Below are 22,396 nucleotides of genomic sequence, written 5' to 3' on the forward strand. Positions count from 1 at the left end.
ATCTACAGCGCAACTGTCCTACCAGTCCGACAAGGTCATATCTCACGGTGCAAAACAAAAGAATGTCGCACCGCGGACATGATTCAGTATCAGCTGCAGTGCACGCTATCTACAGCGCAACTGTCCTACCAGTCCGACAAGGTCATATCTCACGGTGCAAAACAAAAGAATGTCGCACCGCGGACATGATTCAGTATCAGCTGCAGTGCACGCTATCTACAGCGCAACTGTCCTACCAGTCCGACAAGGTCATATCTCACGGTGCAAAACAAAAGAATGTCGCACCGCGGACATGATTCAGTATCAGCTGCAGTGCATGCTATCTACAGCGCAACTGTCCTACCAGTCCGACAAGGTCATATCTCACGGTGCAAAACAAAAGAATGTCGCACCGCGGACATGATTCAGTATCAGCTGCAGTGCACGCTATCTACAGCGCAACTGTCCTACCAGTCCGACAAGGTCATATCTCACGGTGCAAAACAAAAGAATGTCGCACCGCGGACATGATTCAGTATCAGCTGCAGTGCACGCTATCTACAGCGCAACTGTCCTACCAGTCCGACAAGGTCATATCTCACGGTGCAAAACAAAAGAATGTCGCACCGCGGACATGATTCAGTATCAGCTGCAGTGCATGCTATCTACAGCGCAACTGTCCTACCAGTCCGACAAGGTCATATCTCACGGTGCAAAACAAAAGAATGTCGCACCGCGGACATGATTCAGTATCAGCTGCAGTGCACGCTATCTACAGCGCAACTGTCCTACCAGTCCGACAAGGTCATATCTCACGGTGCAAAACAAAAGAATGTCGCACCGCGGACATGATTCAGTATCAGCTGCAGTGCACGCTATCTACAGCGCAACTGTCCTACCAGTCCGACAAGGTCATATCTCACGGTGCAAAACAAAAGAATGTCGCACCGCGTCCGATTGTGGAAAATTTGCGTCGATATCGCCCGTTCCGATATCGTTGTGTTTCCATATGTTTGTCCATCCCCTGTAACACGGATGCAACAATATCGTATCTTGTAACCTATGATTGAATTAAAACGTTAAATAACGGTACGTACAGCCAGCGGCAATAAAAATAGGACACCTAGATCCTGAAATACTCATTTCCCTATAAGGCGTTATGTGTATTGCATAACTCTACGGAGGTGGTAGAAGTGGCCTTTGAGCATTTGCTCTTACAATTCACTTATCGCCATTGAGTTAGGCAGGGAAGGGAGTAGTTCAGGATCTAGGTATCCCATTTTATTGTCAGTAACTGTACAATAATATTACAATGCTGAATAAATAGAAGAAAATAAAATATAAGAGATTAGTGAAAGTAACTATTTGTCTCATTATAGTCCACAAAGTAACTTCGCTTCCCGATCTTATGCAGCGATTGTGTCTAACGTTCGTTCTTTCTATCTGCTCCAAGATATGAAGTTGCCACGACTGAAATCTTTTATGTTCCGAAAACCAATCTGTTGTTCAAGCTTCTCCCTTCTTCACAGGGACATCAATCAATGTCTTCTTTTGAGGCGAATCTGACGTTAGAAAAAGGGGGTTAAGTAGGTTTCGATGGTGTGGATTTGCGAGGTGAACAAGAACAGGAATGTGAGAATACTGCTTTCCTCAGCTTTTGAATATCTGCAAGCGTTCCTCTGAAATACCTTAATAGTCTTACAACCAGTCGCAGTCAGGAAAAACATCCGGCGGAGAAGAGAAATAAAAACCTAAGTGGCGTTGCGGAATAAAATTACAGCCAGGGAAACAACTGCAAGAAACAGAAACCGGAAATCGTCACAAGTAAGAGACATGCCGAAGAAACGTGATAGAAAATAGTAGCTAAATAAAATGAAATATGAGGTTAATAGAGAAAGGGGAGTTTAAAAAAAAGTGCGTGGAAAACTAAAGAGAAATGAAATGCGAAGAAAGAAATCAGGAATAGAAAATTAGGTACTGGAATAAGAATGCAAGACTGTAAAAGAGGGAATTGTAACGCAGTTACTTACCCAAAAGACGAATATGAGGTAAATTGAAAATAAAATTCTTAGATAAAGATATGGACCAAAATGTGAAGTAACAGGTGACTGAAAAACATTACATCAATAAACTGCATAATAAACAGGGTGTCTGATAAGTTACTCCCTGTTTTTAAATGAATTAAATTACTTTATTTGCTAACTGATTATTGAGGGTTTGTTCGACATGATGGAAAAAATCAACGTCGGGGAATGCCAACAATGTTGCCATCCTTAATGATCACAAAAAGTCCACAGAAATCCGTGTGTAACATTTTTCATGAAAGTTGCTCCCCCTCTAACCTTGGATGGATGTCAATTCTAGGTGGAAAACATTGACTTCCAAGGGCAGGGGTGCAGAGAGGGGCAATTAGCCCATCGATTTCAAATTGTATGCAAATAAATATACGTTTCGTAACATTTTCTTGCTCTCTTCGCTCCCAAGCCCTGCTTTCCTTAGTCTCATGAAGTTCAGAGCCGTAGTAGCTAGGGGGCGGCAGGAGTCGGACCTAGGCACTGAACGATCTAAGTGCAAAACGTTGTAAAAGAGAGAATGCCATGGCGTCCCGTGAAATTATTTGCGGCCCAAATCGCTGCTTCGCTCCCAATATCATTGTTTTTTGCAGTGCATTCTAAATTACCTGAGAGACAAGTAAGACTTATCTTAATTCATTTTGTCTTAAATGCATGAACAATTCTTTTGCAAGAAAGAAGCGGGCACATTTGAGAGACAATTTATGTATTATGTAATGTATTTAAAATAATATATGCTGTGTATATGTACATTAATGTAACTTTGAATACGTAAACAATTTAGTGTTAGCGTGTTGAATATGTACTTTTTTATTTTACGTCGCTGCATGTTGCGTATGTATAAAGCGTATGTTGTACATGAAAGTTATGCATGTTATGTGTACAAAAAGAATTATAGTGTGTATGTATCTATCATGCATTTTTTGCCATTCAAAAATACAGTTTGTGTGCTTGTTTTCCATTATTATTTAATGTGAAATTCAACGTTTGAAAAAAATATTTCAAATCGTTTGTTCCAATGAAATGCTTTAGCACCGACTTCTATCCTTTTTCTTGCGTAATTTACGAGGATGATAACGTATTTGATAGTACTACTACTAATAAGGGCAAAAAAGGTAAAGTGCTCCCCTGTGTTTAGCACCACGCCATGAAGGCGTATAGGGTGTGTGGGGGTAACGCCCCATACTTTCTTGATCTGGTCGTGAGTGGGGTGATGTGATCAGAATCACGTCCCTGACCGCCTTTACGCCCCAGGATTTCCCCCAGGTACCCATGTTATTCGACGCTGGGTGGGCGCCGGGGCCGCTTCCAACGTTAGAATAGTTCCAGGATTTGAACCGGCCGGGGATCGAACCCGGAACCTTTAGCATGGTAGTCAGGCACGTTACTGACTGAGCCACCACGGCCAACACTACTACTACTACTACTACTAATAATAATAATATTGTTATTGTTGTAGTGGTAATAATAATAATAACAATAAAGTCAGTATTATTATATTATTATTGGTACGTTTACTTCGGTACTTGCCCCCAGCCCCCCCCCCCCCAAAATCGAGGTTGCTCCTCTGCCTCTCACACTATGCATCAGTTCTCTTGAAAGATATCTCTTTTAAGTCATAGACGCCACATTGCACCCAGCAATTGTTTCTTGACAACTGAGGATGGAATTTGCAGAAGAAATCTGGTATGGTACCGTCCAATATCATATCTTCCACAGGTCTTGTGCCTATTCGATTATGAAAATATGTTGAGAATGTTGGGGTTTATGTGAGGTGAAGCAAAACTTCAAGGAGTGGATATCTGACAACACTAGTCGGAATATAATTGTTTAACATTTAAAGAAGCTAAATTCATTCAAAAATAGGATATGGCTTATCAGACACCCTGTACATTCATGACCAAATGCTCCGATAATAAAATCAAGAATTCAGATGACCAGATAAAGGAAAGAAAATTACACAAGAAACCCAATGGTAATAGACTCGTAGAATAGCAAAAACGAAGAGTATGTAGGACATATTGAAATCAGCAAGATTGGGCCCAATGTTGCCCAACTTAGAGATAGATGGCAGGATTGTGTTGCTTCAAAAATAACCTTTTGGTTTTGAAATGGAGTGAAATTGTGTTAGTTAGTTTGGTATCCAAAAAAAGGAATTTTAGAAAGTCAAGGCGGTAACGGTAGTATAAGCCGGAGACGGATTTCTTAAAATTTACAGGAGAAAAGACGAGAAAGTACTTACGGAATTGCGTTCTTGGGGACTTTCTGAAGCCGGGGAAATTGTTTTTTAGAATCGTGCAACGTATTTTGCCTGTAAATAAGGTATTTTTCGTCAATCATGCATCTCCGTTGTACGATAGCTCGTGACGCCATTACCGTCGACAACGTGAATCAAATGTTCCGTGCGTTCGGTTATGTAACCCGCTCACAGTGTAGCAACCACGCGGTAGTTTGACAAGATGACGTGTGAGCGAGTTTTTTTTTCCAATGTAAGGTAAAACTAGCTTACGTCCTTTTCCTAAGGAATACGTGTCATATATCGTTGGAAAGCTTATTTTATAAGGAATTCAACAACGTAAATCCCAAAGCGAGCAAAAATTTCCTGAAGGAGTAAATCGAGAAAAACCTATGTTGTCCGGATATGTGCAATTGAACGTACTGAGGAATTTTTTAGATGATGAAGCACATATTTAAGGGTGAAATGAGTGCTAATGGAACCTAACCTAACAGGCCTAACCTAACCTCGTAGGCATACCTCGACCCCGTGAATGGATAGTGGATCTATCGTGAACTGAAAGTGTAAAAAGAAAAAGGTACTTACCCGAAGAGATGCCGGGTGCCGCACAACGATCGGGCACCGCGAACGCAAAGAAGCAATCACCATGCAGACAAGGACGTAAAGTAGAGTCTAGCCTCAATTTTCGCTTAAAAACCTTTTGTGAATAGTTTGTGTGGCATTTATCGGTTCATAAGTTTGGAAACACAGCACATCAGCTGACGCTACTGCATATCAGCTGACGATAGACAACGTGAGTCAAAATTTGCGCGCCGAATTAGCAACGAGCAATAAATGATTATAATGTTAAAAATAACGCCTTTTTCATGGGAAAAAAAGTGTACCCCAGCTTGAAAAATCTTCCGCTATGCATATGAGGTAAGTAGCAATGATTTTTATTTGAAAACAAACGAGTTTAATGTGTCTCCGGCTTATACTACTGGTACCGTCAAGGCGACACGTGAGAGTATGAGACAATAAGGCATACAGAAATAAGTATTATAAAGTAAAAAGTAAAGTGTGCCCCTGTGCATAGCACCACGCCATGAAGGCGTATAGGGGGTGTGGGGGTAACGCCCCACACTTTCTTGATCCGGTCGTGAGTGGGGGTGATGTGATCAGCATCACGCCCCTGACCGCCTTTACCCCCCAGGGTTTCCCCCAGGTACCCATGTTATTCGACGCTGGGTGGGCGCCGGGGCCGCTTTCACCGTTAGAAAAGTTAGAAATAAGTATTATATCCGACATTACTTTATATACCGAGATAAAGGCTGTACAATTGTGGCTTAAAAGTAAGGTTGCCACCTTGTTCAATCCCCATGAACCTTTTTTATCTCCCTGTCCTTCGTATCCACTACCATGCCCTTGTTAGTCTGTCAGTGTGTGTGTGTGTGTGCAGTCTGAGGGACGGGGTGCTGTTTCCAGCATGTCGAACACTCAGGCTTCCAAGCTGAAGCGGCTCTGTGTTTGCGGTGTGTGTTGCTGGAGGACGAAGGTAACTCGCCTGGTAAACACTGGAAAAATAGCCTTGTGTTTGCACTGTTTAAAGGGGATGATGCTCCATAAAATAAGATCAGTTGAATTTTACGCAGCGGATTCGATTGCAGCTGATAAGACGAAAATACACACATTCATAATTTCTCTCTTTTTCTACTTTAATACTCCAATTTTAAAAACCATGACACGACAATGAGAGAAATTTCTTGGTCTCTCTTCTTTTTCGCATGGCGAAATCACATTTACGGACTACTACTGAAATATTGAACTTAAATTAATTTAAAGTCACATTATTAAAATCGAAGTATCATCGTGTTTGAATTTTTTATCCATCTTTATTAATTTCCTTAAAGCTAATCTTTCACATTATTTCTTCTAAATTCAGTTTATTCAACAAAATTCTCCTCTTGTTTATCTTTGTTTCCCATTGCATTATAACTTTGTTACTTGTTTCCTGATATTATCCCTATGTAAGCTTAATATAAGGGATCAATACTTAGAATGTTATTTTATAATGTTGTTCAGGTGAACGTGTTTTCAATCATATGTATCATATCTTTGTGTATTAGCATTAGGCTCTAATTTTTATTTTTTTTATTTTTCAAATTAACGAATATAATTATTACTTACATTGATTTACCATCTTAACATAATGGTTGCCTTGAGTGAAATAAAATGATTTCGTGTTATATTCACCATTCAAAATAAATGCATTTTCCAATTTGTTGCTGTATCCAGCTTTGAAATTATGTTTCCATCTATCTCTTTTTCTTATCATCCCCGAGAGCTTAAAACGAATAACTCGCCCTCCACACCCATTAAATATTGTCCTTGGTTCTGGTGGTACGCAACGGTACGCCTTATCGGCACCATTCTATAGGTGAGAATAAAATTAATAACATTTTATTTTCACGAAAGAAATATATATATAAGTATGTGTGGTGTGTGGCTGTAAATAATGTGCGTGGGTTTTTATGTCCTTTCAATTAAAGGAATAAGTCATTTCCTCATTTCATTGCATCCAAGATTAAGATTTCTTAAAACAAAAAATCCTTTAAGGATTTTCCTCTTTAAGTTTATTCAACGACCGTCTCTCACGTTCCTTAACTTTAACTACAGTTCTTATTTGTATTCCGCTTCCCTGCGTCCTTTCACTTCTCGACTCTTTTCTTCCTCCCCAACTCGATCGTCCGAATTTCAGGCAATTGGATTATGGCCTCCGCGGACTTCGGTCCCAAATCTGCTTACGGGGTTCCCGACGTATTTAGAATTTGCAGCGCTAAAGCGAACTTTAGGGGAGTTTCGCCTCGTCCGAATGTAGGACATAGGGCACTGTCGAACTACAAAGGAACTTATATGCTCCGAGCGGCGGGGAAGATCTTTTTGTTTTTCGTCCGTTCAATCGATACGAGTGTGGGAATATAACGTGCACACTGTTTTCAAGACGACTGGCAATGAGACTAGGTATTATGGATGTTCTTTGTGCAATGTTAGCTGCACATTTTCCATTGTGTAGTGCTTTAAAGTATACTAATTCTGCGCTTCGACAGAATACCTATTCTCGGTCTTCAGGTGATTTTTTTTCCGATGGTGGGAATAGAACCTACAAATTCGTTGCTCTAACCACGTGGGACGGCGTGGACTAGTTGCTAGTAAAAATCCGAGGTCTGTCGTAGGTTAGATTCCCACCACCGGCAAAAGAATTTTCACCTGAAGACCGAGAATACATACTCTGCCCAAACGTAGTTTTGGAATTAGTATAGTTTAGAGCACTAGACAATACCCAATTAATATTGCACGTTAATGTAGAACCAATATCACTAACATTCAGATATGTATGCTTTAAATATTTTCTACATGTAAAAAAAAAAAAGGTAAAGTGTTCCCCTGTGCATAGCACCACGCCATGAAGGCGTATAGGGGGTGTGGGGGTAACGCCCCACACTTTCTTGATCCGGTCGTGATGGGGGGTGATGTGATCAGCATCACGCCCCTGACCGCCTTTACCCCCCAGGGTTTCCCCCAGGTACCCATCTTATTCGACGCTGGGTAGGCGCCGGGGCCGCTTCCACCGTTAGAAAAGTTCCCGGATTTGAACCGGCCGGGGATCGAACCCGGGACCTTGAGCATGGTAGTCAGACGCGTTACCGACTGAGCCACCGCCAATAGAATAATCTCGACTAGTGCTGATAACGGAATCGATTTACAATCAAACACAGATATACACGGATGCCTTACCACGAGTTGTAAATGCGCAGACCGAGACAGGCGTCACTTGGAAACCACGCTTCAGAAATAAATGTAACCTTACATACCAGAATCACACAACATTGTCTCTTGCCGCTTACGTATCGCTCGGATTGGGGCGTGTTCTCAATAACGTGCATCGTGTCGCCTCGCTCTGTCGGTTGCGCATGCGCAGTGATGCTTTTGTGCACACTTGATGGAGCTAGTGTCGCTTGTCACTTAGATGTGAAGGTTCCGTGTCGTTTTCTGCCTATCGCTTCGGTTTCCAGGCCTCGTTACTGTAACAATTAGCTAGACACGTAAAATGTAGATACGTTTTAACATATGTAACAACGGTACCTTCATAATACTTATAGTTTCTGATCTGTTACGTTAATATTATGTGCTTTGAAAGCTTTCTATCTCAATTTCCATAACCTATACACAAAAAAATATGTATGTACATTAGATTTCATATTTAAATATATATATATATATATATAAATATATTTAAAAATGTATTTCGTAATGGTGTTTTTTAATATTTTCTCATCATTTTGAAATCTTCAATAATAGTAAAAACAAATTTTCAGTTGGACGACACGTCCTCATTCAACTCCTACATGTATAATTCTGTGAAATGATAACGTAGGCTAGAAATTTCAACAAGCAAATCGTTGAAGTTTTTTACACGCATCAATAATATAGCGATAGGTTCGATTTTGTGATCTTAAATTCGAAGATTTTGTGCTGAAATTCTTATAGTAGTACTAGGTGATTAACCGGCCTTGCCCGGGTGTTTAATGAATTCTAACTATAGCGTAAAATGTAACTACTTTTATTTACAGGTATTTAAAAGTACAAGTACAGTATACAAATTATAAAGTAATATCTTTCACAAATTCACTATTCCTCTTAGCGACCCCGAAAACTATTGATTCCTCACTAATATCGGTCGTTTTCGATTATTTTGTGTCACTATTCATCTTAGCGACGCCGAGAACTATTAATTCCATATTAATATCGGTCGTTTTACATGTCACCCCCTTCTCATCCCCCCTAGGGGTGACGGGGGTGCCATGGAGTTGAACGAGATTGGGAGTGTCACTATTCATCTTAGTGACCCCGAAATCTATTGATTCCACACTAATATCGGTCGTTTTCGATTATTTTTACATGTCATCCCCTTCACACTCCCAACCCTAGAGTTGCTAGGGGTGTCTTGTAGTTGAATGGTATTGGGAGTGTTACTATTCATTTTAGCGACCCCGAAAACTATGGATTACAGACTAATGTCGGTCGTTTTATTGTACATGCCACCCCATTCCAAACCGCACACCCAGGGGTGTCTTGGAGTTGAATGGCTTTGGGAGTGTCTCTATTCATCTAATCGACACCGAAAACTATTGATTCCACACTAATATCGGTCGCTTTCGATAATTTTTACACGTCAAAAACCCCTTTCCAATCCCTGCCTCTGGGAGCGCCAGGGGGGGGGAGTATTGGCGTTGAACGGCATTTGGAGTGTCCCTATTCATCTTAGCGACCCCAAAACTGTGGATTCCACACTAATAACGGTCTTTTTCGATTATTTTTACATGTCTCCCAATCCAACCCCCACCCCAAGGGGTGCCAGGGGTGTCTTACCCCCACAGTATTTCTTTCCATGTTGCAAGTGATACGCGTACAAAGTTTGGTTGAAATCGCTCCAGGCGTTCGAGAGTTATGCCGGAACAAACACACACACACACACATACACCCATTTTTATATATTAGACGATTACCTAATATACCTAAGAGGGCCATTCTCGAGTTTCATTTTGGAGTGTTAATTGTGACCATTTCTTAAGACACACAGAAATATCACCTCACCTCCATGTAATACATTCTGGATTGCATTTTCCAGACTACCGATGCTTTGGCATCTGGATTCACGGTCAGTATAATCTTCCTTTAGGCTTGTGTTGTGTAGTCCATGTGTGTTTCTTGCTGTCCTTTCATCCATATTATTTTACCATTCATCCTCATCTTCACGATTATCCAAAACTGGCAGAAAATCGAAGTAAAATAAACTAAATCAACCAATCAAGCTAATTGCATTTTAGCGAAATCGGTCAATGCTTTAAGATTACGGACTTGAGACCTCAATAACAAAACTGTGGAAATATGTACTAGGCTTGGTTAATACTCGGAAGGGATACGTTAAATCATTTACACAGGGGGTAGAGGGTGAAAATTATATTCGCTTCACCCTCTCTTGCCAAACCAGTGGATGCTAGAGGTCACAGCTCGTAAATCCATGTCTGAACATAGCGGAAGGTTCTCCTCAACGTTCCAAAATCCAGTCTACTGGACATTCCAGCACATGGAGGCTCAACATTCGTGCCCAATAGCGTATGTGAGGACGAGCCGGTGACGACACAAAGCCCTTCCGGAAGGAGAGATTCCCTAACGACCTGAACGAGAAGCTGTTGTCTCCTTGTTACGGGTACGCGGTCATGGTAATGCCGGCGGGTCAGGCTGCACCATTTTCATGCTCCAAGACTCCCGGCTTTTGCATTAAGCACATGTGCCATATCGTGCATAGGGTGGCTACTTCCGCTCTGTGTGGACCAGGTAAAAAGGGCATTGGAAAAACTCGTACCGTCAATGAATATCCCTTTGACAATTTTACCCTTTGTGGTGGGGCCTTTATCTTTTTTGTCAGCCGGCCGTAATGATATATAACTCTGAACCGAATCTCTTCGACCACAATAGTCTAGTGGTTAGAACTCATGTAAAACGAGGCTTCTGTTAACAAGCTCTGCGATGTTAAGAGTGTCTTAGATTGTTCTCGCATCACTTTCACTACATCATGATTTACAGTCAGCGTCAGCAGGAATCCAAAGATGATTGCTCTCAACTAAATACTGCTCAGAACATCCAATTCAATCCATGGTTTCCTTAATTATAAAATGCGTCATTTGCAAGACTTAGAAAAGAAGAGCTTAGAATATTATTGTTGGGAAACCTGATGATAAGAGACCTATATGAAGGCAAAGACGAAGATGAAGGGATAACGTTGAGATGGACCTGAAGGAACTCGGTGAGGATGATAGAGATTGGATTGATCTTACCCAGGATAGGGACAAATGGAATGCTTGTGTTGCTGCAGCCATAAACCTTTGGTTTAGTTAGTCAGTTATTTGCAAGACTTGGCTCCTATGCCAGAGGACGTCAGCCTAAATCAGAAATATTAATAATATAGAAGAGAAACCAAAGACAATGGTCTGGAAATCGTGGAGAAAGCTGACGTAAGTTGATTTTTTTGTTTAAAAAAAGCTTTTTCGCGTTGTTTTACGAACAAAATTTTAACTATGCTTGCCTAACCGAACCTAACCTAACCTTGCCGGAAATTGTTCGTGGGGCTATCCGTGAATGGTTTTTGGGTCTGTCCGTCAATGGTTTTTTGGGGCTACCCGTGAATTGTTACACGCGTCCGCGGCATTTTAACACCAGATTCGTTATTAGAAGGTCAAATTTAGTTAGTATACCAAATATTAACGTAATTAGAGACATTCTCTATATTCTTCATTCATACCGCAGATATTAAACGAAACGGCCTTTTGATTGATGTACCGGGTGGTCAGAATTAATGACGTCCTACTCAGAGCCATCTCGAGACCGTTTGAAGCAACGGATTGCATTGAAACGTGATACAGAGTCTATGCGGATCATGGGGAAGCGAATGCCGACAAAACATAGTTACAATTGTCAACACCTGGTGGAAATGTGGCTCTGAAACAGATGTTGCCTTTGGATTACGTGACTGTATGGTGTGAATTCACAGCTGATTTCACTCTGAGCCTTCTTTTATTTCTAGATCTGACATCGCAAGGTCCTGTCATGCGTTCCGTTACGAGTGCACGTTGTGCTCAAGTTCTTGCATAGATGTTTAGACACCCCTGTTTTGATGCAGGGTGATACATCGTCGTATACTAGTCGACAAGTGAATGATCTGCTTCGTGCCAAGTTTGGCCATGAACGTGCCATCACCAGAGCTTCTCCATGTGCTTGGCTACCCTATTTTCCGGACTTGAACCCTTGTGATTTCTGACCGTGAGGATTCCTGAAAGATGGTGCTTATCAGGAACGTGTACAGACTCTGCCAGAATTGAAAGCCAGCATAACACAGCATGTCGCTACCATTTCCCGAGAAACACTTCGTGCAAGTACTCTTATCTTACGCATCCAATGTGTCATTCGCGCTGACGGCACGACTATTTAAACAATGCTATACTGATACCAACTTAACGAGTTCTGGTTGTCGTTCAGCGCCACATTTCCACCTGGTATTGGAACTTGAAAGTTTCAAACTTTCTTCGAACGGCAACCAGAGGACTTTGAGTACGGGAACTTTAATTCTAACCACCCGGTACATGATCAACTGACCGGCACGCACTTGTGTGTTTACAAGAACTACAACTATCCTTACGAAACGTTACACGCTATCCCCCTGTTCCTTTATAACGTTACAGGTCTCTCCCCCTTGAGCCTCACACTTGTTCCTCATTACGTATTTAGTGAGCTCTTCATTAGAGAAGAATTGAAAGGGTCGCAGCCTTTGCTTTGCACTGGCGGCCATTATGGCGTGAGGTGGGAAGCACGGTGTTGCCAAATTTACGGTGAAAAGACGAGAAAAAAAGGATAATTACCCAACTCCTGCTGTATGCGGTTAACACATAGTTAGAAAGGTTTCCAGGGCAGTGGAAAGTGCGTTGGATAAACTGGAGAGAACGAGGGGAAAGTGCTTCAAATTAGGTGACTAATTCTGTTAACTGGGAAATAAAAGAATTTAAACTGGCAGCGTGGAAAAAAAGCAGCGGTTTCGTAGATACAAGAACAAAAGAGGCACGGACGAAACAGTAGGCAGATATGGACCCCTCAAGTAAGCAAAGAGTTTTGAGTGGAAGCAGCCATAATGTACGATTTCACTGGTGTGCTTTCATCTCGAATTATTCGCTTAAACGGCAACAAAATGTCTAGGAAAATTATCATTCCGATACTGTGAGTGCGGAATATGCATTATAATGGATTGCATTGCTCGTTGATACTGTCTTGTCTTTTAACACTTCATTCTTTTTAATCGTAAGTATAAGAGATTCTGTACGTAACATTAGATATTTTAGGCCGATCGAAGTGTGGGATTAATATACTCTGCTATTTATAAAGTATCATACAAATTGACCATTTCCATTCATGTATACACGGAATATTCTTTGCAGGACCTCCCTGATGATGTGGTGGTAACACTGTTGCTGTGTAATCAAGGGGTCCCGGTTTCGATCTCTGGTGGATGTACATAAAGAATCGGATCCAACTTTAAATTGTTGCTTCAGTCCCGATTAGCCTATATGTGCATAAAGTGGACTTAAAATAATTTAACGGAGTTTATTTTCTATCCGAGTATTTGTTCGATTTTGCTTATTTCATTATTGTATGCATTTAAATGTTACTTTCATTAATGTGTGGATTCATAAAATGTGTTGTAAAATATTTCAATAATTAGAATATAATATAACGGCAAGATCAAAAGAGTAACAAAATAACGGAGCTAAACAAATTTTATAAAACCAGATTTTATAAAATGTGTTTAGCTCCGTTATTTTGTTACTCTTTTGATCTTGCCGTTAAAGAATTGCAAAATAACGGAGCTAAACAAATTCCAACATTACACCTATAATATTTAAAAAGAAGACAAAATATTTCCTGAAAATGATTAATGTATGTCATTCCTTCTTGCAAAAGTATTAAATTGCGTTGACAAATTACTTAAATACCTTAGAATACAATATTTAATAAAATTATACTTCACATTAAATACATTCCCTACATTTGGTATCAATTAGTTACGTCATATTCATAAATCTATAACATCTGCCACCTAGCGTTCATTTTCAAGCACTGTTCTATCTCCCGCAGTTTTATCGAATTCTTCATGGATCATTTCAATCTCTAGTTTTATTACACTATTTGCATACGCACTGGATGATAATATTTATTCAAGGAAATGTAAACCATGTTACAAGTTTTGAAATTCAACGTAATATAGAAAGTTTATGGGAAGGGCTGATAAAAGTAATGTAATGCACATATATTATTGGTTACCCTATTTGGGCCATCCAAGATATACGTACATATATAGAATATCAAATTGATTGATTCTCACGTTATCATTCTCCATGTTTTCAAATTATCAGTGGCAGCGTGATTTCTACGTTTTCATTCTACATCTTTTCAAAAAGATCAGTCACAACGTTATCCCTATGTTTTCGTTCTGCACTTTTTTAAAATTATGAGTTGCAACGTCATTCCTACGTTTTCAATCTGCACCTTTTCATAAAGATCGGTTGCAACGTGATTCCTACGTTTTCATTCTGCACCCTTTCAAAAAGATCAGTCACAACGTGATCCATACGTTTTCATTTTGCACTCTTTTAAAAAGATCAGTCGCATCGTGATCCCTACGTTTTCATTCTGCACCTTTTCAAAAAGATCAGTTACAATGTGATCCCTACGTTTCCATTCGGCACCATTTTAAAAATATGAGTTTAAACGTCATTCCTACATTTTCAATCTGCACCTTTTCAACTTTTCATAAAGATCAGTCGCAACGTGATCCGTACGTTTTCATTATGCACCCTTTCAAAAAAGATCAGTCACAACGTGATCCCTACGTTTTCATTCTGCACCATTTTAAAAATATAGTTGCAAAGTCATTCCTACGTTTTCAATCTGCACCTTTTCATAAAGATCAGTTGCAACGTGATCCCTACGTTTTCATCCTGCACCTTTTTAAAAAGATCAGTTGCAACGTGATCCCTACGTTTTCATTCTGCATGTTTTCAAATGATCAGTATGCAGCACTCTACAAGGCAGTGTGTCACCAGTAGGAGGTGTGAATGCTTTGATGTCGAGGTCTGGAATTGATTGTGGGCATAAGGCAGGGGCGACGACAGAAATTTTTCACCGGGTGGGCAGAAGCTGTATATTGATAGATTAGGGTGGGCAGTTATAAATGTAAGGCCATATATATGTATGACATATACGTACGTATGTATATAATATATGTATCCCCTCCTCTCTTACACTCCCAATTTCCCTACACTTCTTTTCCCTTTACCTTTCATCTTTTCTTTTTTACTCCTTAATGCCTTCTTATATCTTTCTCAGCTTGTTACCTATTTCCCCCTTTCACTCGTTCCAATTTTCAAATGTTTCTCTTAACTTGCAGACACACACACATGTGTGTGTTTGGTGTTTTTCCTCTTTCATTTCTAATCTATTCTCGCGTCTTGTTCCACTTCTTTGTCTCCGATGGACACAATTATTTCAAGGAAGTTTTTGTGTGTGGGCAGCCATACATTCTAATCACATTCTTTCATTCATGTCAATGTAGTGAAATAAATATGAATCGGTTGTATCACATTTTGTCCTTCAAGTGCAATGGTAGACGATGGTGAAGAATAAAATTACTTTCTCGTAATTTAAATGCATGTTTCTGATCATTTTATTTCCATCATATGAGTTTTTGACTGAAACTTGGGGATTAATGAACACTTTTCGTGGCTTGCAAGGTTATTGCAACTGACAAATGCATCTGAATGAACGTTTGCAGTAACGGCGATCGGGTGCCAAAACTTGGGAACAAGGACAGTTTACTTTTTCGTTGAAAAGTCTTAGCATTAAGAGACCATATTGCGGGTGCACCAAGTGACAAAATGTTGCGAGATGAACTTTCCCCCTTGCTCCTCCTAATCGAAGCCACTGAATATTTGGATTAAAATTAATGTCTTATTGTGAATGTACACACACACGCGGGAGCGCGCGCGCGCGGAAAAATACATTTTTCTTCATTCTGCATATAGTATTCCAAGTCTTATGAAAGACTATTTTGACAATACATCGCCCAAAAGTAATGATCAAGTAACATTGAAAAATCTGTTAAGAATTGAAGAGATTATTTGTTAAGTTGCTATTCGTTTTCTGAAGTTAGTCTTCGTTACTCATGCGGGAGAAGTAACACACATATGGTTACATGAACACATGTACTGAGGTAACTAGAAATAGATAGTTTATAGAATTAGTTTGTAGAATTTGATTTTGAACACAAGGAATTCATCGAAATTGATCACCATACCCGGTAATTCATCTCTTTTTCACAGATGACTTGCGTTGTAAGGCGCGACCTTTCGAAAGCTTTAACTTTAATCTTGCAGGTGAACGAATCTCTGGCACCTGGAACCACAGTAAAAATAATAATTTGTGGAGATTTGTGTTTTCAGTGTCTGCGTGTATTTGTTTTCACCCTTCGTCACTTTCATCTAATCACCATTGAACCTCATCGTCACCATTAGCCAAATTAATTCACATAGAACAAATCAGTAGAATCAGCAACAACTTACTCTTCCAAAAGTGGAGTTTCATTAGTTCATACCACTTCGAAAGTTGAGGTGGTGGTTTCAGTTTAATTCTTGGATCAAGGCAGCTAACTCCGTGAACAATAACGTTGTTTTCCGAAAGTCTCAAACATTTCTCTCTGGCAATACACCCTTTTAAATGAACGCATCTTCTATGGTGATAATATAACACGTTCCCTGCGAGTTATTTCTATATATTTTATCTCCAATGGCATAACGTTGGCGGCTTATAATGAAGAGGTTCTGGCTTCTACTGCCCCCTCCCCTGGTGGAAGCACAATACACACTGGTTCGGACTCCAATTTAAACTGTAGGTTTAGTCCCGATTAGCCTATCTGAGCATAAAAGTGGATTTAAAAACAAACAAACAATATTTTCTAATAGATACTTCATGACACCTTTCTCTTTACTTCATCTGTTGACCTTTTCGGCTGAACCTCTGATGCTTCGAAAGTTTAAACCATTCTTATCGTGATTAATTCTCCGACGCCCTTATAACAAAGCTTTCCTACCAACCCCTTTCTTCTTCTAATTGTACGTAAGTTAATCACAAGAAAAATAGCATGATTACGTAACTGATAGCAAAATTTATGTGTGGAACTCGGATTTCTAAATAGAATTAGCCACCCATTATCAATTCAATAATTCTGTTGCTTTTCCCAAACTCACGTAACTGTTACATCAAAATGTATACACCTCTGTATTGCAGTCATTATTGTGATTACTTCTTCTTAGTATTTATTAGTAAAACTAATACAAAGTTGTTGTTTGTATATCACGTAGATATTTGAAGATGACATGTATGTAAAAATTGCAATGAAATGAAGAAAGAGACACTTCTGGACCTAATTAAAAAGTCGAAAAAATTTATTGTGTTGCTGGTTGAAGCAATGCTAAGATGTTTTTTTTATTTGTTTATTTAGAAATTATTTTATCATGCGTTGGCTTGGATTTATATATGTGAAGGCCCGGAACTTACAACACCAAGACCCCTCTCCAATCCTCTCCACAGTTTCAGTTATAACTTTTCGCTAAGCTAGTACATGGGGTGGTTAGTTGTACGTATTTATACATTTTTTTCATCACATCCGAAGTATCTCCTTTTATTCTTTGTGCAGTACTTTTCCAAGCAGTTTTCCCCAGAGAAGGCCCAGAGCTGCAGCCCTCAAGGTCACCCTAAATCCTGATCTCATTTTCATACCCTGCATAATTTTGCACCTCCTAAGCCTACTAGCTGCTTCTAATCATAGAAGTATTCAATTGATGACAGTTTATTTTGTTTCAATTTCTCTAGTAATATCTTTTGCTTTGTAATGACAAAGTTAAGACAGCTTTTTATGGGATGATGATATGTGAACTTTTCTAGTATAGATAATATTTATGTGTAACATATACAAGTAATGAACACCAGAATACACTTAGATATTCAAACATTCACATATCCCCAAGTATTATGTACTTGTTGAATTTGATTGGGTGGGCAAGCGGGTGGGCACTGGAATTTTTGGGTGGTCGCTTGCCCACCCGTGCCCACCCCTGTCGCCGTCCCTGGCATAAGGACATAGAATAACTATCGACACTTGATTACAGATACGTACAATTGCAAGAATTAAAGTAGAGACAAATGGCTCGTGTACCCTATGCATAAACAAATTGACCACGCTTGTCCAAACAATGAAATAGGTAGTTAAGTATTAGGAGCCCTCTCTTGACGAAAATCTACGTTAAAGTTTACCTGCAGGCACGTACAATTTCCTCTTCCAAAATTACCCAAGAGGGTTCGAGCAAATAAAATTCTAACAGGAGGGAACTCATTTGTTCTTCAGTTTCTAATGCATCTGCAGACTTTTCAAATTACATCTCTCGCCACTATCTGACATTTCTCCTGAAAAAGTTGCATCATTGTTTGACCTCGTGCAAAAAAAGAGCATTGTGAAGAAAGAGAATATTATTATCACGGAAATGGAACATAACGTATATAACTTTTTGGACATTTCAACATGAAGCTAATTAGTCTGGGAGAACAATGGCAAGAAGAGATGAAAAGATGAATTCCCGAATGCGTTTGTAATGTACTCTATTCGCGACTTGTACAGGATATGAAAGCAGAAACTTCCCAACTGAGGGTAGTCTCGCTTATTGTTCAGAGATGCATGAATATGCAACATTTCCTTCACTAGGGCTCGGAATGTAATGAGGAAATATGGAGGTAAAAGGAAATTAAGTTAGAGAAAGCATTTACAAAACTAACAGAAGAGAAGACAGGAATTGAAGAGCAGAAAGAAGAAACGAATGCAAAAGTAAAATACAATAATATATTCGAAAGAGTAGTTAAGAGGTAACCTACAAGAGAAGACAATAATTGTCTGTACCAGAACTTAGTGACGTCATGCCCAACAGGCCCCTGTATGTAGTCACCTTGTACTGAATTTTTTTAAGTGCTACAAAATAATGCGAAAATTATTGTTTTGTGCAAATTAGACAACGTCATTAATATTTTTTTGTTTTTTTTTTGTTTTGAATTGATTGATTGAAAGTAAGATTTTGGGTGCGTCAACACTTGGTCTATTCGGACCTTTTACATTATAGCCCTTTGCCATAGCTAAAAATCAACACGTGTCTCCGAGGACTAAAGTCTCCTCACATAACACTAGCCTTTGCCCTTACGGAATCCTTCTTCCTGCCACTTCGGTGACCGAAGGCGTTGAGCGATTTCCTCCAGAAATATCATTTTTATCTTTTGAGTAATACGTACCTGATACTGGCCCACATTAACGAGTAAATTCCAGGCATCCAATCTTATTCAAAAGCCTAGCATGGCCTTCTCGTGCTAATAGTAGATGAATTACTGTATTCAATTGAGAACTGTAACTGTAAATTTACTTGATGCTGTTGATGCGCACTGTATTTTGATTAGAAAAATGTTAACCCATAATAATTTTCTCTCTCAGTACTACTAATAAACAATGCTCGTCTGTCCTTTGTTTCAGTGTGAAGACAGACCTTAAGGAGGAGGGTGCCAAGAGCGTTCTATCTGTGGCACGAGTCGAAAAATCCGACAGCGGCAACTATACTTGCTCCATTTCCCCGACAGATTACGCCACCGTGAACGTTCATGTCTTGAATGGTAAGTTGAGAGATTGGTAAGAAAACACATTTGTTTCTTCCGAGTACTTGGAGTGTTTCAATTAAATGATCCTACTTTGTTACGAGTTTTATTACATTCATTCATACGTTCATTACATGTTAGATTAATGTACTTCTCTCATATATTTTTGTCTAGAGGAGAACGTAAACCTTCGTCTCTTTCTCACTGCATAGTAGGAATTCAGCCCGTGTCAGTTTGAATGTGCCCATCCCTCAGCCTGGACCAGGCCAATATTTCTTTTCACACACAATCCTTCATAGTTTCTCCTTTCCCATTTCCTGTCTTTGCCCACTATTAAAGCTTATCTTAAAGATATTTTTGAACACATTCCACCAAATTTGTATCTTTGTAAAAGTCTTCCAGTCTGACACGTACGACATATACGCCTACATACCAATTGTCTACTGCACATTACTTCATTGATCCTGGGTTCGAACCCTGGTCTGGTCATGGATGTTTGTGAGTGTTCATTCATCAATTTCATCATATCATCACTCATCCCCATCTTCGCAAATTACCAAAAAGTGGCACAAAAAGCAAAGTAAAACAAAGCAAATCAATCATATTCTCCCTTGTTCCAAATTCAACCGAGGCGTTTGCTATACAATTCTTTAATTTAATCGCACATTGTACAGGACACAAGTGTAGGCTACGTAATGCATTTTTTTAAATTTCAATATGACTGCCGGTGATCAAGCAAACTATAAATGGGCAGTAGCGGCGATTGTGTGTCACAACTTGGGGGAAGGGAGGATGGACAGTATATGTTGTCTTGGTAGACAATGCTTAGCATTAAGAGACGGTAGTGCGGGGTCGGAAAATGGCAAAAATAGAAGGCAACTGCCCCCACGCTCCCGCTAATCGCCGCCACTGATAAATGCTTTGTATATTCATGGTGAAAAGTTACATCTCGGGATCTTATTTAACAGAACAGATATGTGAATTGTAAAAATTGTTATTGTGGAACGTTAAACGTACATGTTAATAATTAAATATTCCTCAATTAAGCTCATGTATTAGGGTAAATCAAAAAGTAAAGGCAATTTTCACATAACGTCTTTATTTCCACAAAAGGAGAAGAACTACACATATCACTTTGCCACATATGCCCCCTCCAGGGCAATGCACTTTTGGTATCGTGCAATCAGTTTCTGTATCCCGTCCGCGATTGGTTGGTCACGAGGCCATGTCTGCACCGCCTGCTGGACCGACGACCACGCAGCTTTAAAGCGGTCCACCCACTCATACACCTTTCGTTGAGTCATGGTTCTTGCTCCATACTGCGCTAACTGGATGTCTGCCTGTTTGACTCCTTCCGATCACAGAAAGCGCACTCACTACGACGCTCTGTTCCTCGATGGTGCAAATGTGGAGTGGTGCGTCCATACGTGTGACCTTTTTGCTCCGCGACACTCGACTGAATGGGGCAGTGATGGATACTCCTACTTCCATGTCACTCCAAGTATACACGTGGTGACGTAAGACACACTCAGTCTTCGTTTATTCTTGCGAAAACACAAAATTGCCTTTAGTTTTTGATTTACCTAGTAAATAGTTACTCGAACAATAAGAACGCACACAGCCGACAGCTTCATCATTTCAATAGAAAAAGCGTTTACCTACCTTGAGCACAAGACTGGGTATTAATTAGCAAGAAGTACAAGATGCAAAATTGTAGCATCCATCTTCTCCTTCAATTTACTCGGACTTTGAACAGCGATAACTGTCTGGAAAAAATAAAAGAACTGCCACGTGATTTTGAAATGTCAAAAATATTAAACATAAATACATACATACACATACTTACAGAGTATCAAACCAAGCACTACATGCATCATGGCCATAAAATGTCATTTTTCGTACCGGAAATCTGATTAAACTGGTCATAATACAATCTAAGTTTCAAACTGAATGTTCTCGAACATCATATAGTGTCGCACAAGTGTCATGATTGTGGAAGCAATTCAATTTGTCCATTTCGTTCCACGCAAGGAATATGATGTAAATTTTTATAATCATGTTTCCTCATTATCTATCACTCAGTGATAGATAGATATGCCGGATATATTTTGCGCGTTTATGCAAATAAATATATATTACCGGTACCAGGGAAATCTCTTGGTTCAGTATGTCCTTTCCCGCTGTACAATTATGCAGTTCTTGTTGTGGTTTGGAATCCTTGTAACTGAGCATATGATTTGGTCAAATATTTTGACCTACTTGCGATGACGTCAAGGAATGTTGAAGTACCTGAGTTTCTACATCTTGGACCTAGGGTTTCTATGTAATTACTATGGGTTTTTGTTTTGTTGAAAGTATAAAATTAGGGGTTTACTTATCGCACCCATATTTCAAGACACTTCAAGTACTGACGTCATTGCGGTATGGCTTCGTGTTAGGTTAGGCTTGTTAGGTATACGTGTAGTTCTCTTAGCAAAAGTAATAACATTTTAGTCAATCCCCGAAATATTGAATTGCACTAATGCTAAGAGTACTAAACCTAACAACGAAGGAATACCACAAGGACATCAGAACACGAATTGTCTTCTATATGAGTGCAAAAACTGAGGCCCATGAAGTAGGGAGTATGATTTAATGTTGTAACAACTTAAGTTGAATTGTCAACACGTAAGCTCAATTGTGAAAAGTGACATTCTAGCACAAAAATCCCACTCTATGCAAATAAGTATGAAGGAAATGGTCTAAATATGGCCCCCTTTTTCTTTAGCTGTCGAAAACA

General features: G+C 39.6%; 1 protein-coding gene across 1 annotated transcript in view; it reads left to right on the forward strand.

The window, feature by feature from the left end:
* LOC146003166 (uncharacterized) overlaps window positions 1–22,396 on the forward strand; it is a 379,420-nt gene that overhangs the window by 348,942 nt on the left and 8,082 nt on the right. The window contains exon 7 of the mRNA XM_083141352.1: window positions 19,499–19,635. Coding sequence (XP_082997478.1) covers window positions 19,499–19,635 — 137 coding nt within the window. The remainder of the gene's footprint in view (window positions 1–19,498; window positions 19,636–22,396) is intronic.

The sequence above is a fragment of the Lepisma saccharinum genome, chromosome 19 (assembly GCF_977018435.1).
Source record: "Lepisma saccharinum chromosome 19, izLepSacc3.1, whole genome shotgun sequence".
Taxonomy (NCBI): domain Eukaryota; kingdom Metazoa; phylum Arthropoda; class Insecta; order Zygentoma; family Lepismatidae; genus Lepisma; species Lepisma saccharinum.